Consider the following 16,068-nt stretch of genomic DNA (forward strand, 5'->3'; position numbering starts at 1 on the left):
TATGTGTTAGGTTAAATCCTGAGATTATTGCAAGTCACAAAGAGCACTGATCCCTGTTGTTTCCCAGAGTTAAGACCATTCAGCACTGGCCAGTCTCAGACTTGCTTTCTTCAAATCTACACCCGCCCCTGCAGCAAATCCAGAGGAGGGCATACACCTAACTGTGTATGCTTGTTTGTCAGAGACAGTGACAGACAAAAAAAAGGCGAGAGGAAGTTCCAATCATTTTTCACAGCTGTCTGTAAAGGCCGATCGTTTACCCAGTTTGCTGTTTCTTGGCTTGGACTAAACTGAGACAGTGGTCTTTCATGCAGCTCTGTAAGAGATTGTGATGTCTGATGGGGTTTTTCATCATGTTGCTTACTCAGGTGGGTCAAGAGGCTCAGAACCGAAGAGAAACGGAGTGAAGGGTCCCCCGGACAGAAGGATGGAGAATGGGGTGAGTTCCTGTCTTCTTATGAGACATTTTAAATAATCCAGCCAGATATATATTTTTATGAAATATTTTAGTTGACACAGTTCAGCACAAATGATGTTTGCGTTATCCGTACCTTGAAGACCTGGAACGGTTGTTTTTTTTTTTTTTTTTGCTGCACCTCACTGAAATAAAATTTGAGTTACATATATACAGTAGTTTCCATGGCTCATGGCAGGTGGGAGATATTATGATGCATTGTCACCAAGACATTTCCATTTGTACTTTATTACTATCATGTGGGTCATATATTTTGGTATTAACACAAATTCTTTGGCCTCGTATGTTGCTTCTCTAAACTTAACAACAAGCCGACTGGATGATTTGCTAAGGGATGCAATTAATTCCATTCAAAAACACCCTTCAGTGTATGAATGCAAATTAGAAATTAATCAGGGCATCATGACAGGGACATGAATGTTGAGATAATTACAAAGTTGAGAATGTCACCTTCACGAAAAAAAAATGTATTCGTCTTTTTCATTTGTACTACAACTCTTGAAATCACAACAAAGGGCTACATCAGTCTTCTTTTGATGGTTTGAATAGGAAGTTAAAGGTATTTTGATGCTCTGATCATCTTTCCACATGTGTTTGGCTTTTGAAAACATTTTGTCTGTTACTTTTCTGACTTAAAGGCCACACTGTTGATTTACTCTTAAAAACAAAAGAAGGAGAATACAAGGATGAGTGTGCATTCTTGTTCACATGTGCTCACTCCTTTTGTCTATTTATTTATCCCTGCACAGGTGGCAACACCCAGGATGGATATGACGCTGGCTGAGCTACAAGAGATGGCCGCCAGACAGCAGCAGCAGATAGAAGCTCAACAGCAACTCCTCGCTTCCAAGGTGCAGAGAGAGACAGTGCGAGATGAAAGGGGGGGGATGGGCTGGTAGAACGTTGGGTGGATACAGGGGGTTAAGAGGTTAAGTGGTGGAGATGAAAGTAACAGCCAGAGGAGGAGAGGCAAAATAGTGGAAAGAGATTAAAGAGGGAGTTATTTTGAGAAAGTGGGAAATTGGTACACAGAAGAAATGTACCGTATGTAAAACAAGCCTTGTGCACTTATGGAAATGATGATACTCAGATGTGGAGCTTGTGATAGACAGGTGAGATGAACTGCGGATGGCTGCAGGTTTAGTGTTTATAATTTGATATATTATGAATGTTTTGGGTTCTCACTGCACAGGACTCATCCGGTATTTGAAGATCTCTTTTCTCTTGCGTAGGGCTTGTTTCTCACTTTGCTCAGGATTTATTAATGACAGGAGAAAGGCATCTGACAGAAAATAGACATGTTATAATTTAATACTTGGCTGACCATTTTTACTCCTACGCATTTTTGGGTTCTTCCTGAGGCACCTTTTAAATGTTTCCGTTCTGCTGATCCAGACATGTATACTGTATTAAGATAACTTTATAAAAAAACTTAACTTGTGTCTTTTTTTTATCCAGAAAACATAATTTTACTGAGTCATCTCTTTCTCTGTTTCCCTGTATAATATCCCTGCAGGCTGTAACCTATGTGTCCTTGAGCCACTTCTAGCTTTCTGATCCAAACACTGTTAGTGTGCATGCCTGAGGATACTATAGCAAGCCAAGGAATGTAACTTAAACTAGTCACGTACACTTGCACACAAATCGAGTAAACAAACAGGCTTTGCCATCAGCACACATCACCTGGAACAATGTTTGGTTCATCTCAGAACCTGTTTGAGACAGCTCTGTCAGGTTTATAGCACATATTTCAAGACTGATGATTGATTTTGAAAGTTAAACATTGTTGAGTTTCACAGAATATTTTCTTAACCTTTATTTAACCTATTTATAGTAACAGTCTGCAGGAGATTTACATTAAGGAATCATATTCCTACAGCAGTAAGCCCCTTAACATCTTACCACAGTGTGTAGTTCAGTGCCTTGGACAATAGCTGCTGAGAAAAACATGCTTAGACATGGGCCGCTCATAAAAGTTAAAAGGGATTTATTTGTTTGATTATTTTTATGACTTTTGTTTCTTGCTCCCTTGCTCCTCCCTTTTGTCTCTCCAGGAGCAGCGGCTGCGCTACCTGAAGCAGCAGGAGCAGCGTCAGCAGCAGCAGGCGTCTGAGCAGGAGAAGCTACAGCGCCTCCGGGAGAACATCGAGAACCAAGAAAGTCGGCTCAAGAAGGTCCGGGCCCTCAAGGGCCAAGTGGAGCAGAAACGCCTCAGCAATGGCAAACTGGGTAAGCTCATGGATTTGTGAATTCATAATTAGATGCCTGTTTGGAATATTATATGGAAGCATGTGACTTTAAGTCAAATGAGATGTCAAATCAGGATGTGTTGTGTTTTCTTTATGTTTCCGATAAATGGGTGATTTTACAAGATTATGGCTATTATGAAGACTACTCAAAGTCTGTCTTTGGCTGTCTGTCTTCATGATATCTCGCTCTCCCTCTACAGTTGAGGAGATCGAGCAGATGAACAACCTGTTCCAGCAGAAGCAGAGAGAATTGGTGATGGCGGCGTCCAAGGTGGAGGAGCTTAGCCTACAGCTGGAGTTGCTCAAAAATGGCAAGATGGACAACTTCCATGACAACCAGAGCTCTGTGGCTGAACTAGACCGCCTCTACAAGGAGCTGCAGGTGTGTGCTTGCGCGAGTGTCTGAGATAAACAAGTATAAGGATCACACTACTACAATCCAATCCAAATGAGTACAAATGTTTAACTCTTCTTTGTCCTTGTGTCTTATCCTTCTTGGTGGTCAGCTGAGGAACAAGCTCAACCAGGATCAGAACTCTAAATTGCAGCAGCAGAGAGAGAGCCTGAACAAGCGCAACCTGGAGGTGGCCGCCATGGACAAACGGATCAATGAGCTCCGAGATCGGCTGTGGAAGAAGAAGGCAGCATTGCAGCAGAAAGAGAACTTGCCTGTAAGTATTATCACACACAGACAACAGAACAACATAAAAGCATGCACACAACAGGATGTGGAGCACCCTCACGTATCGTCTTTTACATTTTGTGAAAGGTCTTGACCTACCTTTTAATTGTTAATGTGACTCACATTTTGTCAGGACACTAATATTCATCATAGCTTGTAATAACTGTTAGAAATGGTTTTGATCAAAGCTCCCCCTAGTGGCCTCATAATAAAGGCTGTTTGTATGTCTCTTCACCTCCGGAAGCCTCAGATGCCCTGGCATTCAGAGCTCATCCATGCCAACGTAAGGCTCCTATAACTTGCTATCCTCTGTGTGGGAAAACCTAGAGACTCCCTCAGTCTTTTTTTTTCCATTCTTTGATCTCTTTCTGTCTGAAAAAAAGCTGGTGGGGATTGATCATTGTTTTGATCATGTCACGGAGTTGCATCTCACTTCACTCAGCTGTGTTATTCAGCAGAAACAACTCTTGAAGATGAGTAGGGGAGTAATGAGTGCAGGCTGACATTGCAGACAGGCAGGAATGTCAGGGGAGATGCTATCTTTTCTGGCTGCACTCTTGACAGAAACAGGAAGAAACGAATAACCAGTTTTCTTAAAGGCAAACAACTGTCAAAAAAAAAAAAACAACTAAAAAAAAATTGGCTTTTTAAAGCACAATTTATAATTAATTACATGACAAGATTAAACACATACTAGAAAGCAGCAAGCTGAATAATCAAGTCTTTGTACTCTCCATAATGGATGTAATGGTTTTGGCTATGAGCTCACTGCCCGATGTCTCCCTGCTCCTCTGCTCCTCTCTCCCCTTTCCACGAGTTGTTTTGAACACAGGTTGCCATGGGGCTGTAAATAGTAAAGAGTCAACAAACCCATCTATGAAGTAGACCGTGTGGAAGAGAAATTAACATGTTCACTGCTTGAGTTCGAGTGAAGATCTAACTCATACTTGTGTAGGGAGAGCAGGCACGGACTGTAAGGTGACCAAAAAGGAAACATAATCATTCTGAGAGGATGCTGGATGATTTTATGTTTTCACCTTCTTAAATAACACAAATAATTTTACTGTCCTCCACGCAGTAATTTCTTAAATTATGTTTTCCCAATCAAATCAGACATACAGTAGGGTCCAAAAGTCAGAGACCATTGTTGCGGACCTTTGGACCCTACTGTAATAAGGGTGTTTCATTGGCCTTCAACATTAACTTTCTTTCTTTCAACCAAATTAACATGCAGCCAATTAACCATAAAGATTGTTTTTTTATTACTTAATGCTGATTCATAACTATGTAAAGCAAAGCACCAAGCTGTTTGTATTCAGTGCCATCAGAAATGTTTTTTTCTGTGCTGTAGATCCAAAAAAATCGCCTCCTTTTAGTATGCAGCATGCAATGTTTACTTAGAAGATGCAATGTACAAGATCTAAAATGGCCTGTAAGTTAGAACATAAATAATAAATAATGGCGATTTAACGTATGCTTCTGAAGCTCTGCTGGAAGCCTTTTAGATAAATGAGAAACTTGCACCCTAATCCAGCTTTAAAGAAGCCCAGTTTCTCTTTTGATGTCACCTTGACATCTATACTAAAGTAGAAACAGAACAGGCGAAGGTGTGCGCCCATGTGTGTGTGTGTGTGTGTGTGTGTGTGTGTGTGTGTGTGTGTGTGTGTGTGTGTGTGTGTGTGTGTGTGTGTGTGTGTGTGTGTTTTAGAGATGAAGGTCTGAATAGGCCCTAGTGAGGAGGTGATTTACCCACAGCCTGCCTGGAATCATAATGAGAGGGCCTTTTTTACACCAGCACAAAGACGCACTCCATCCAAGCTGCTCTCTCCTCTAACCAAACAGCAAGCGTCTGTCTGACATCAGCTAACAAGCACGTATTACCGTACTGACTGGAGAGAGGTAGTCCGAGAGCTGCCAGCCTCGAGTCATCTCGCACTATATAAGTAACATAGCTCAGGCGGAATTAAGAAATGGGTGATATTAGATTGGAAAAAAGGGGATTATTTGGTATTTTGAACTGCTGTTGCATGTTTGTGCTTTTGTTTTCTCAAGAATGGGTATCCTGTTAAAGAGAGGGCTTCAAAAGACACTCATCCTCAGGTAATTAAACTAGCATTGGAGCTGAAAATCTGTGTCTATTTTTTTCTCTGATCTCATCTCTTCAGTATGACTTGGCACATGACTTGGTTTCATTAGTTGTTTTGACCCTTGGCAGGCATAGTGAACCATGTTCATCTTGTTTTAAAGGCACACAGTGTGTTGTCATCCATCAGAAGTGTAAGATAAGTTTTATCTGAGGGTTGAAAGATCGTTTAGGAATGCTTAACCAAAATCTGAAGTGAAAGTTAATTAGGCTGTTTGGGGATATAGAGCATACTGGCATTTCATTTCTTATGTAAGATGTTTGTATAACATGTGTCTTCTAACTCCTAAGATAAGAGAGCCCACCACTATCCTAGTTGCTTTAAGATCCTTGTAAAGCATGGGGCTGCATTGCATGTGCCTATAACAAGCATCGTGGTACTGGCATTAGAGAACTTTAATGTTTGATAAATCTTTTATCAGTAACTGTAATCCATGAGTCTTCCTGAAGCAATATATTGTAGTCATTGTAATTGCTTGGAAACCTGAAGTGAGTGGTTCAAGGCGGAGCTCAGAGGATCCAACATTTTGGTCTAAACAAAGTAAAACATCTCTGTCTCTGGAAAACATCTTCGTCAACATCTGTTGAGTGGATTGTCATACAATTTAGAACTTCCACAGACATTCATGGTCTTCAAAGGATAAATTATAGTTACTGTAATCTATCAACCTTACAAAAAGCCCCACTCACCCACTGGCAGGTGTAAAATTCCACTTGTCACTCCACTTTACTTCACTGTAATGACCATTCAGCAAACACCACATGTACTGTAGGCTAAAACCTTTAAACACGTCATGCCACTGAAATGATAACTCACTTTATTGCAGTAACAATATTGCACGCTCTGGCGCCACCCTCAGGCCAAAGTTTACATTTTTTGTCTCATAAGTGGCAAAGATCTAAGAACATTATAGTTGTTTGTCCATTTTTCATTCATCATACAATTTTTTTTCTGGGATGCATTGAGTATTACAGCCTTACAAATGTTCTAGATTTTTAGTGTTGTTAGTGTTTCCCATATGAACAATAACTCCAGCATGCTTTCTTTGATCATTGGATACTGGTTTTGACTGAGTCAGAGCTGAGTATCCCAACACCTTTTTTGTGCCATCACCAAAACTATCATATAATTTTTTTGTTATCATTCTGTTATCTATATGTTTATGTGTCTGAATGGTGTATTCTGTATCTACTGTTTACTGTACTTCATCTTACTCTCACTGACTTTTGCTGCTCTAAAAGCCTCTTCTTGTGTTTTTTTTTTCTCTCCAACCCTTTCACTGTCCAGCTGCCCTCTGATGGCCAAGCCGGACAGCAGTCAGGTCCGTCTCGTGTGGCAGCGGTCGGCCCATACATCCAGTCGTCCACTATGCCCCGGGGCCAAGTGAGACACGACCTGCTTGTAAAACCAGCTTACCCAGACGGTACTGCCACCCTACCAGCCCACGACCCGCAGAACAAGGCCAGCACAGGTGAGCAACCAGAGACAACGCACCGCCTGCAGCCTCTCATCTCATAACTTAAGCCTTTTCCTTTCTGACCATGACGTGGGTGTCTGCTGGGGCCTACTTGGCAGCAGGCTTCCACTTTGTCCTGTCTGTCATTTTAAATATAATTTAGTTAGCCAAAGTTAAGTCAGCAACAGCTCACTCAGCAGCAGAGTTAAAAAATGAAGCTTACATTTCCAGATCAAATATAGTAGTGAGGAGTTTAAAGGTCGATAGAGTACGAGCCAAGTAGAGAGAGAAAGAAATTACTAGTGTGCCCTTCATTTGTTTTTGTGTCATCATGGAGTCAGGTATGGTTGGTTTTTTTTGTTTGTTTTTTTTAATTAAAATATGACAAGACTGTCCTGGTTCCAGCAGGAGCAGAGGATTCTGGGACACCTGCTGATGTCACTCTGAGCTCAGAAGGTAGCCATCCTGGATGGTGTGTTGTGATCTAGTATTGCTGAACCTGAACATTACAATCTTTCGTCAACTTTCCTGAATTTTTCTGAAGAACTTTTATATGTTTTGCAGTGAGTGAACGACTTTTTGAACCAGTGTTTTTGCCATGGTGTGTGTTTCTGTGCCATTCTTTATACCAGCTCACATTACACTAGTCATTATTTATTCACAGGCAAATTAGTGAATGTTTCAAATTAATGCTCACCGTAATGACCAGCCTGTAGAATTATGTAAATATGAGCTTCAATTATTGTGTTTGTTGTTTGGTTCAGATTAATACTCTGTATCTTCGTCAGGGCTTTGTAGTCAAACGAATCCAAATTACAAAGCATTGATTTACAGACAGAGACAGAAGGTTAGCGGAAAGCTGAGCACGACTGCAAAGTTTTTCAGAAGATCAGTCCTGACTTTTTATCTGAACTAACTATTGATGCAAAATCTAGATTTTAAACTTGAAGAGACAGACGGGGACGTCTGACTTTGCTTTTGAACACACAACGTATCTGATCTAGAAGTTATTTTTACAGAATAACTTTTTAATTAGTTATTTTTATCGTTTTTTTTAAATTTTAAAGTCGAGTTTGAGAGATGGTGCAGAGTAAGCTGCTGTTGCACCAGCATCTTCTCCCCATGGACTGCAGTAGCATGTGTGCTGTGTAATATAGGGCGTCTGGCCAAATGGATGACGGACCAGAGCAACATATCTCATTTAAAGATGCTCTTTGTGCCATCCTCCATGAGTAATTCTTTCTCACACGCTCCATCTCTGACTCGCTCTCTTAGCCTTTCTTAAATCAGTCCCCCAGTGGATAGTGGGCCAGCAGTGCACTTCATGCTATTAAAAATGAATGATCCAACACCAAAATTAGTCATTACAAAACAACAGCAGAAGGGACCACCCCCCGTCCTTATTCCCTCTCTCTCTCTTAACATCCTCATCAGCCCATATATTCCTATTAAAACAACAAAACACATACAGGAAGTAAATGTAACAGGTTTTTCCCAAGCTGTCAGGATGTTGCACGCAATTATTTCTGCATGCTGAGTTGATTTGCAATATGGAAAAAAGAGAGATAGGGATGGGCGGGGAGGCAGAGGAATCTGCTCTAGTGTACACCCATTGCCAGTTTCTCTCTAACCGGGATGTTGTGCAGAGGATCAGGCAGGCTCCTAGGGGTTGTGCTGGTCTCTGCATGGCCCCTCAGGGGGGCCCTTGCCTGGGCCCAGCCAACAGCATGTCTAGAGCAAAGGGAGATCTGGAGCTCTAAGGCTACTTTGTTTTTCTTGTCTTTTGAATGCATCTTCCTCAGAAGCCATGTTCTTGCTTAAGCCTCTGAAAGAGCTGCGGGCTAAGAGAAAAGGTACACACTTGTGTTTGTGTGTGCGTGTGTGCTCCTCAACGGCTTTCTTTCAATGTGTTTATTTTTCATGCGAGTGACTCACTGAAAAAATATGGAAAGATATGAAAAGATAATATTTTCATCATTTCCTAGCTGGATCTTTGGTCCTGTTTGCTTGTTTTGCTGCTGTTTGTTAAAGCGTGTTTGTTGAGCTTTCTCTTCAGTTCTTTTTCTGCCGCTCTAAATGGGTCAGTTGGAACAAACACATAACCTTCAGTTGAACTGACATTCTATGTGGATTCTGACCAACCCAATCAGGTCTTGTACGCTGTACACGTGTGTGTGTTTGTTGGAGTATTTTTACAACACCTCTCGAGAGGGAGCATTTAACTACAATCTGCAGGCACTGCGATGGAAATGATGTTTTAACCAGCTTTGATGTGATGCTAATCTTGCCAGTTGCACAGAGCCCTGTGCTTTTGTAGCTCATCTGACTGTGGATGTCTGCGGACATGCATGGCCACTGGCTGGGTCTTAGTCAGTCAACCAAAAAACAAATAATGAGTAAAGAGGGAGGCAAAATGCTACAAAATCCACTCTGATGCTCTGTTCTTCTTCGCAACTTTCTGTTGATCTTCCTCCTCTCCTGTGTATCCCCCAGGCCTTCAATCATCCAAGCTGGCAGACTGGAGCTCTGCAGGTCCAGAGTCCAACACCAACGGTCATGGTCCAGCTTCAACACTGCCACGAATGACCTCTCACTCTAACTCTCAAACAGAACAAGGTAAGGGACATACATAGATGCAATCACCAGCAGTCACACTCTTAATGTACACAAACACAGCATTTCCACAGAAACTGCCCTGGAATACCTTCCTGTAACTGTGGCCAAAATATTAACTGTTGATAAGGCAGAACAAAAGCTTCCAAAGGGGCCTTTGTTCTGTTTTTTCACAGAATCACTATGTGTCTGAACATGTGAGCCAAAACTGATTGCTGCCTCTACATGTGGTCTGTGATTAGATGAAACGGAACTGAAGAAGGACAGGAAGGTGCGTCCTGTTTCCATGTTTGAGCCAACGGAGGTTCCCACCACCTCTCTCCGAAAAAATCAGAGCAGTGATGACTTGGTCAGGGATGCTCAGGTGAGAGGGAATAAAAAACACACTCCTTTCATTTTCACAGGAAAACCTAATTGGTCAGATTTGTTAATTACCAGCAACAATATACCCTGGCATCTAATTTTCTGTCTCTCTCTTCTCTCATCTTTCAGTCTGCTCTCAAGGCCCCAGTCAAGGTGCCTCCACCTGTCCCTACCAAACCAAAAGGCCCTGGTGTTGTGCCCTATGGCAAACCAGGCCTCAACACAGGCACCTTCCCTAAAGCCAAGCCCCACAGCCAGCAGCCTCAGGTCGCACAGGGCCGTGGCCCTCTCCCGCCCTCACAGAGCCAGACACTCCCCCTACCCCCCAAGCAAGACACTCCACCTGCCGCCACGGTACGGCCCTTCACCCCAGAGCTGCCCTCCTCCAAAGACACCAACCTGAGTAAGCCCCAGACCTTAGCGGCCAGCTCCATTTACTCCATGTACACACAGCAGCCTGGCTCAGGGAAGCCATTCCAGCCTGGTTTGCAGGGCACTCTCACCAGGGCCCAGAGCCGCACCAACGGATTTGTCAGTGGTAAGAATATGCAGTTGTTTTAACTTTTTTAAATGGCTGTATGGACAGTGACGTTGAGTGTACTGTAAAGCTTTATCTAAAGCTGATCATGTGAACACAGATGAATGTGGCCATTGGTTATCCGAATAGATTAAATTCTATTAGTCAGCCCAGTCATAACAGCACCATCTTCTCTAATATGCTTTGTCTCTAAGCTCACTGCTTAATGTAACGTCACATCTTACAGGATCCTGTGTTAGAACAAGCTTATAGCCAGTGCATTTAAATGGATTACATGTAGAAACAGAAGATCACACTTTGATTTAAGCATCAATCCACTGTAATGCACAAAGTCTGTCTGAAGTAAGTATCCTTTTGAGTGGAGTGAATGGTGATATTAAATCTCATGACTAATGTTCGAGTAGAAAACAAGGTGTGACAAAGTCATATCTAAAGGTAATGGATGTGAACAACATAACTATATATTCACTGTAGGATAAATCTGCCCTGCTGTTGTTGTATTCAGCATATTCAGTCAAGTCAGTTTTATTTATATAGCGCCAAATTATAATAGAGGGGCAATTTTCATATAGAGCAGGTCTAGACTGTATTCTTTACAATACTATTTACACACACCCAACATTTCCCTATTAGCAAGCACTTGGCGACAGTGGTAAGGAAAAACCTTTTAACAGGAAGTAACCTTGAGTAGAACCGGACTCTGGGTGGGCGGCCATCTGCCTCGATTGGTTGGGTTGGGTTGGGGGGTAGGAGGAGAATGAGAGAGAGATAGAAATAGAAGGAGGAAAGAGAGCATAGCACAATGCAAGTTCCAGGTAGAGCTGTAGTATAATAATGATAATGATAATAATAGTAGATTAATAAGACTTATAATAATAATAATTGTAGCAGTGGGTATTGAGCAGGATCACAGGGGTAGTGAGTGGCTTGCAATCACAGATTCTACACCTCAGGAGGCAGAAATACTTGCAGAAAGCAACAGGAGGAGAGGGGATAGAGACGAGAAAGCTCAAAACTACAGGAGTTAGTAACATGCATTAATGGGACATGAATGCGTACAGATGGAGAGGGAGAGGAGGAGAGAGGAGCTCAGTGTATCATGAGGTCCCCTGGCAGTCTATAGCAGCATAACTAGGGGCTGATCCAAGGTGAGCCTGGTTGGCCCTAACTATAAGCTTTATCAAAAAAATATAGAGAGGGTGCCTCCCGGACCCAAACTGGAAGATGGTTCCACAGGAGAGGAGCCTGATAGCTGCCTCTTTCTACTCTGCCTTATTCTACTTTTGGAGACTATAGGAACCACAAGTAAGCCTGCATTTTGGGAGTGCAGTGTTCTAGTAGGGTAATAAGGTACTATGAGCTCTTTAAGATATGATGATGCCTGACTATTGAGGGCTTTGTAGGTGAGGAGAAGGATTTTAATCTCTATTCTGGATTTTACAGGGAGCTAGTGCAGAGAAGCTAATATGGGAGAAATATGATCTTTTCCTAGTTTTTGTCAGTACACGTGCAGCTGCATTCCGGATCAGCTGGAGAATTTTTAGAGACTTGTTGTGGCAGCCTGATAATTGGATAATTGGAATTGTAATAATCCGGCTTAGAAGTAACAAAAGGGTTGACTAGTTTTTCTACATCATTTTGAGACCAAACGTATCCTGATCAAAGATAACTCACAATTTCCTTATGCTTCCTGTGTTTGGGTATAGATCAGTGTCTGTTGAGGGCAGGAGGTGATGAATTTTGTCTCGAATAGTCAGAATTTTTTCATTAAATAAGCTCATAAAGTCATTACTACCAAGAGCTATAGGAATACATGGATCAATAGAGTTATGACTCTTTGTCAGCCGGTCCAAAAGTGCTGAAAAGGAACCTAGAGCTGTTTTTATTCTCTGCTATTAATGATGAGTAATAGGTGGCTCTGGCATTACAGAGGGCCTCTCTATATGTTTTAAGACTATCTTGACAAACTAAGCGAGATTCTTCCAGTTTGGTGGAGCGCCATATCCTTTTGAGTTTTCGCGATGTTTGCTTTAATTTGCGAGTTTGAGAGTTATACCATGGAGCTAAACTCTTTTGTTCTATTATCTTCTTTTTTAGAGGGGTAATAGAGCTGAGTGTTATTCGCAGTGAGCCTTCAGCATTATAAACAAGACAATCAGTTTGGGAGGGATTCAAGTTAGCATAAGAGTCCTCTGTTGTTTAGACATGGCATTGAATTAAAAGCTGATGGAATCACTTCCTTAAATTTAGCTACAGCACTATCAGATAGACATCTAGTGAAGATATTTTTGCTTAATGGCGTGTAATCCAGTAATAGGAATTCAAAGCTTATTAAATAATGGTCCGATAAAAGAGAATTCTGGACTTTTAAATGTTCAATTTCGACGCCAAATGCCAGAACAAGGTCGACAGTGTGGTTAAAACAGTGAGCAGGTTTATTTACACTCTGAGAGAAGCCAATTGAGTCTAATATTGACATAAACACAGTGCTAAGGCTATCATTATTGACGTCCACATGAATATTAAAATCACCTCTTATTTGTAAGGACTAAACTTGATTTAAAAACTCTAAGAACTCATAAAATTCAGAGTACGGGCCAGGAGGGCGGTACACTATAACAAATAGAACTGGCTGTAATGTTTTCCAGGTTGACAAGAAAATGTTCACACGTCACTGACCCGAGGAGCAGCTAGAGAGGCAAAGCCATCTGTTACATCTCCCCTTTTGAAACACAATCACAAGCAACCATACCTGCTACTTTCTGACTGAAATTGTGGAAATTAAATGGAAGAAATTTTTCTCCAACCTTGAGTCTGTTCAGAGGATTTTTTCTTAAAATGCAGACTAACTCTATTAGATGAATATTATTTTGTAAATATACTCAAGGAAAAGAGGAAAAAATGTGTAATTCAACAAGAGAACAGGAACAAGCAGGTTTCTTTACAGCCATCAAATAACACAAGAAGTGTCTTGGTTGAAAGAATAATATATCTTTATCAGATTTTGCTCGATGCAATTTAAAGTTCTCTTTCTTTGGGCTCTGTTCTGTCGCAGGGGTTAAATACAGAATCTATCTCATAATTAAAATTTCATTGTAATTACGTGTTGAAGGCAGCGGTAATGTGGCTTCATCTCATATTCATCACGCTATAATGCTTTGCTTTGTGTTTTTTCTGTCATAATTGGTTGTGAAAGTTTTATAAATCCATTTCACTTCACTGAGAAGTTACAAATCAAAAGCAGCAGGGAAAGGAACAGTGAAATAGGGCCAAGAAAGTAGTTCATACAGTGTGATAGAGAAAGAAGATCGATGGTAATGAGACCTTCAGTGACCCTTCACACGTTACATCTAACAAGTAACACAAGATAGCATCTCTACATACTTTGCAGTCTTAACATTTGTATTCTACGTTTGTGTTTGTAGTGTACGGCAAACCAGTGATCCCCAGTGGAGGCTCTCAACACCCAGAGAACCCTTATCTGGACCGCCGTTCCCCAGCCCTAGAATCTGAGGTGGACCACAATGGAGCCTACCACATGGGTCCCAGCCCATCTGAGAGCTCTCAACCAGAGACTGAGCGTATCCCCCGTCCCCTCAGCCCCACCAAACTTCTCCCCTTCATTTCCAACCCCTACCGGCATCAGAGTGACGGGGACCTGGAAGCCCTGAGAAAGAAGCTCTACAATGCTCCCAGGCCCCTGAAGAAACGCAGCTCCATCACTGAACCAGAGGGCCCTGCTGGTCCCAACATTCAGAAACTCCTCTATCAGAAGACCACACTGGCCGCTATGGAAACCACTGTGACTACACCAACAACTCCCACCTATGCCAGTGAGGCAGAGAAGGCAGCGGAGGGATCTGTGGGGCCGCATGTTCCAGGCCCTCTGAGTGGTGCAGAGAACCACCCATCAGAGGCGGGACAGTCTCTGGAGGGAGGACAAGTGCCATCTCAGATCATTCCAGCCCCTGCTGAACAAACCAAACCACCTTCAACAATCCCAGAGAGCGAAGACATTATCCCCCCTCCTCCTCCATCCCACCCAGCCCCCAGACCAGATGACAGCCTTTTCCCACCACCACCCTCTGCTGGCTTGGATGACACAATGCCCAACCTGCCCCCTCCACCTCCGGAGGGCTTCCTGGAAGAGTTCCCCCCCTACCCACCACCCCCATACCCCAGCGGAGCAGAGCAGGACAGCTTGGGAGAGGACACCTTTAACATGAAAGCACCAGAGGTCACTGGTCAAGTCACTCTGCCACCGGTACGAATCATCATCATTAGTGGCTTTCATTTTGTGTAGTTTGTGTTTGTTGACGGGTATATTGATCAGTCACGGTATTAAGGGCTGTGGTCACCACATACCTGAGTCCACAGTATAGATAGCCCTTGTTTGCTTTTACGCTACGTGTGTTTTTAAATCCCCTCACATGTTTGTTTGTTAGTTCCACAGGGGCAGGTCATGGGTTACAATTAGCCCAGGCTCTAGATTTCACATTATACTTTTTAATAGCCCTCTGGTCAACAGCAGTGACCTGATCTGATGTTATATAATGAAATAATACCTATCAAGTACTGCTATTGTTTCTGGAGAAAATGGGCCTTATTCTACTTACACTAAGCGGATACCCACCCCACTTTCCCTCCAGATTCCTGTTACGTCCCACCTCCTTCTCATTTACTCAGATGCATTCTGTGTTGAAAATAAACACCAGTTTACATTTTCTTGCTGTTAAGCTCTTAGTGATCCTCTTTAAACAGGTTTTATGGTGAGGTGGCAGGTTTTACTCCAAAAAGGCGAACCAATGAGAAATCAGTGTTATGACCCATTTTCTTTTCCCTCCCACATACCCTCCTCTTGTCACCGTCTTTCAAGAGCTGTTGAGAAACATAATATTTTTTTAACTTCACTGATGGAGAAATGCTCCTAATCAGGTTGCATAATCATCTTTTTAGAGAAATGGATTTGTTTCTTACAGCTTGTGCTGATGAACTGGATTAGCAATGTACTAAGACCTGGAAAAACAAGTCCCTCCTCTTCTTTCAGTCCAGATTGAACACAGCACAGAGCGGACACTTGTACCTCAGCAGGAAGTGGGCTCTAGCAGTCTCACGTCTTAGATTTATATTTATTTTTTTCTGTGTTTTAATGGCTGTTTTAAGATCATTTGCGTGATGCGTAATTATGCTTGTGTCTTTAGGGGAAGAGGACAAATTTGCGCAAGGTTGGCTCTGAACGCATCGATCACAAAATGAGAGTGAAGTTCAACCCACTGGCTCTTCTGCTGGACTCTTCTCTGGAGGGAGAGTTTGACCTGGTCCAGAGAATCATCTATGAGGTAAGAGTTTCTCTCCACAAGATATTATTAATTATATAAACTTGACTGTATGTTTCTCAGTATTTGCTACTGTATATAACATTCCTCATTTGCAAATTTCTTACACACATTTTCTGCTGCATTTGTAGGCTACCACGGTACTAAAAATGATTAAAAATACAATTATTTCACATTTATTCTGAGGATAAAATTAAACTTTGACTTATTAT

At 42.0% G+C, this 16,068-nt stretch overlaps 1 protein-coding gene across 2 annotated transcripts in view; it reads left to right on the forward strand.

Annotated features, from left to right (window-relative positions):
* The window catches only part of tp53bp2a (tumor protein p53 binding protein, 2a), a 33,897-nt gene that overhangs the window by 14,975 nt on the left and 2,854 nt on the right, over positions 1-16,068 (forward strand). Inside the window, exons 5-16 of one of the 2 annotated variants that reach the window (XM_042433418.1) lie at positions 369-439; positions 1,225-1,326; positions 2,530-2,704; positions 2,925-3,106; positions 3,231-3,395; positions 5,459-5,506; positions 6,838-7,021; positions 9,500-9,622; positions 9,862-9,983; positions 10,112-10,520; positions 13,946-14,784; positions 15,722-15,859. In XM_042433418.1, coding sequence (XP_042289352.1) covers positions 369-439; positions 1,225-1,326; positions 2,530-2,704; positions 2,925-3,106; positions 3,231-3,395; positions 5,459-5,506; positions 6,838-7,021; positions 9,500-9,622; positions 9,862-9,983; positions 10,112-10,520; positions 13,946-14,784; positions 15,722-15,859 — 2,558 coding nt within the window. The remainder of the gene's footprint in view (positions 1-368; positions 440-1,224; positions 1,327-2,529; positions 2,705-2,924; positions 3,107-3,230; positions 3,396-5,458; positions 5,507-6,837; positions 7,022-9,499; positions 9,623-9,861; positions 9,984-10,111; positions 10,521-13,945; positions 14,785-15,721; positions 15,860-16,068) is intronic. The other variant, XM_042433419.1, reaches the window with a different exon arrangement.

Source organism: Thunnus maccoyii, chromosome 14 (genome assembly GCF_910596095.1).
Source record: "Thunnus maccoyii chromosome 14, fThuMac1.1, whole genome shotgun sequence".
NCBI classification, from domain to species: domain Eukaryota; kingdom Metazoa; phylum Chordata; class Actinopteri; order Scombriformes; family Scombridae; genus Thunnus; species Thunnus maccoyii.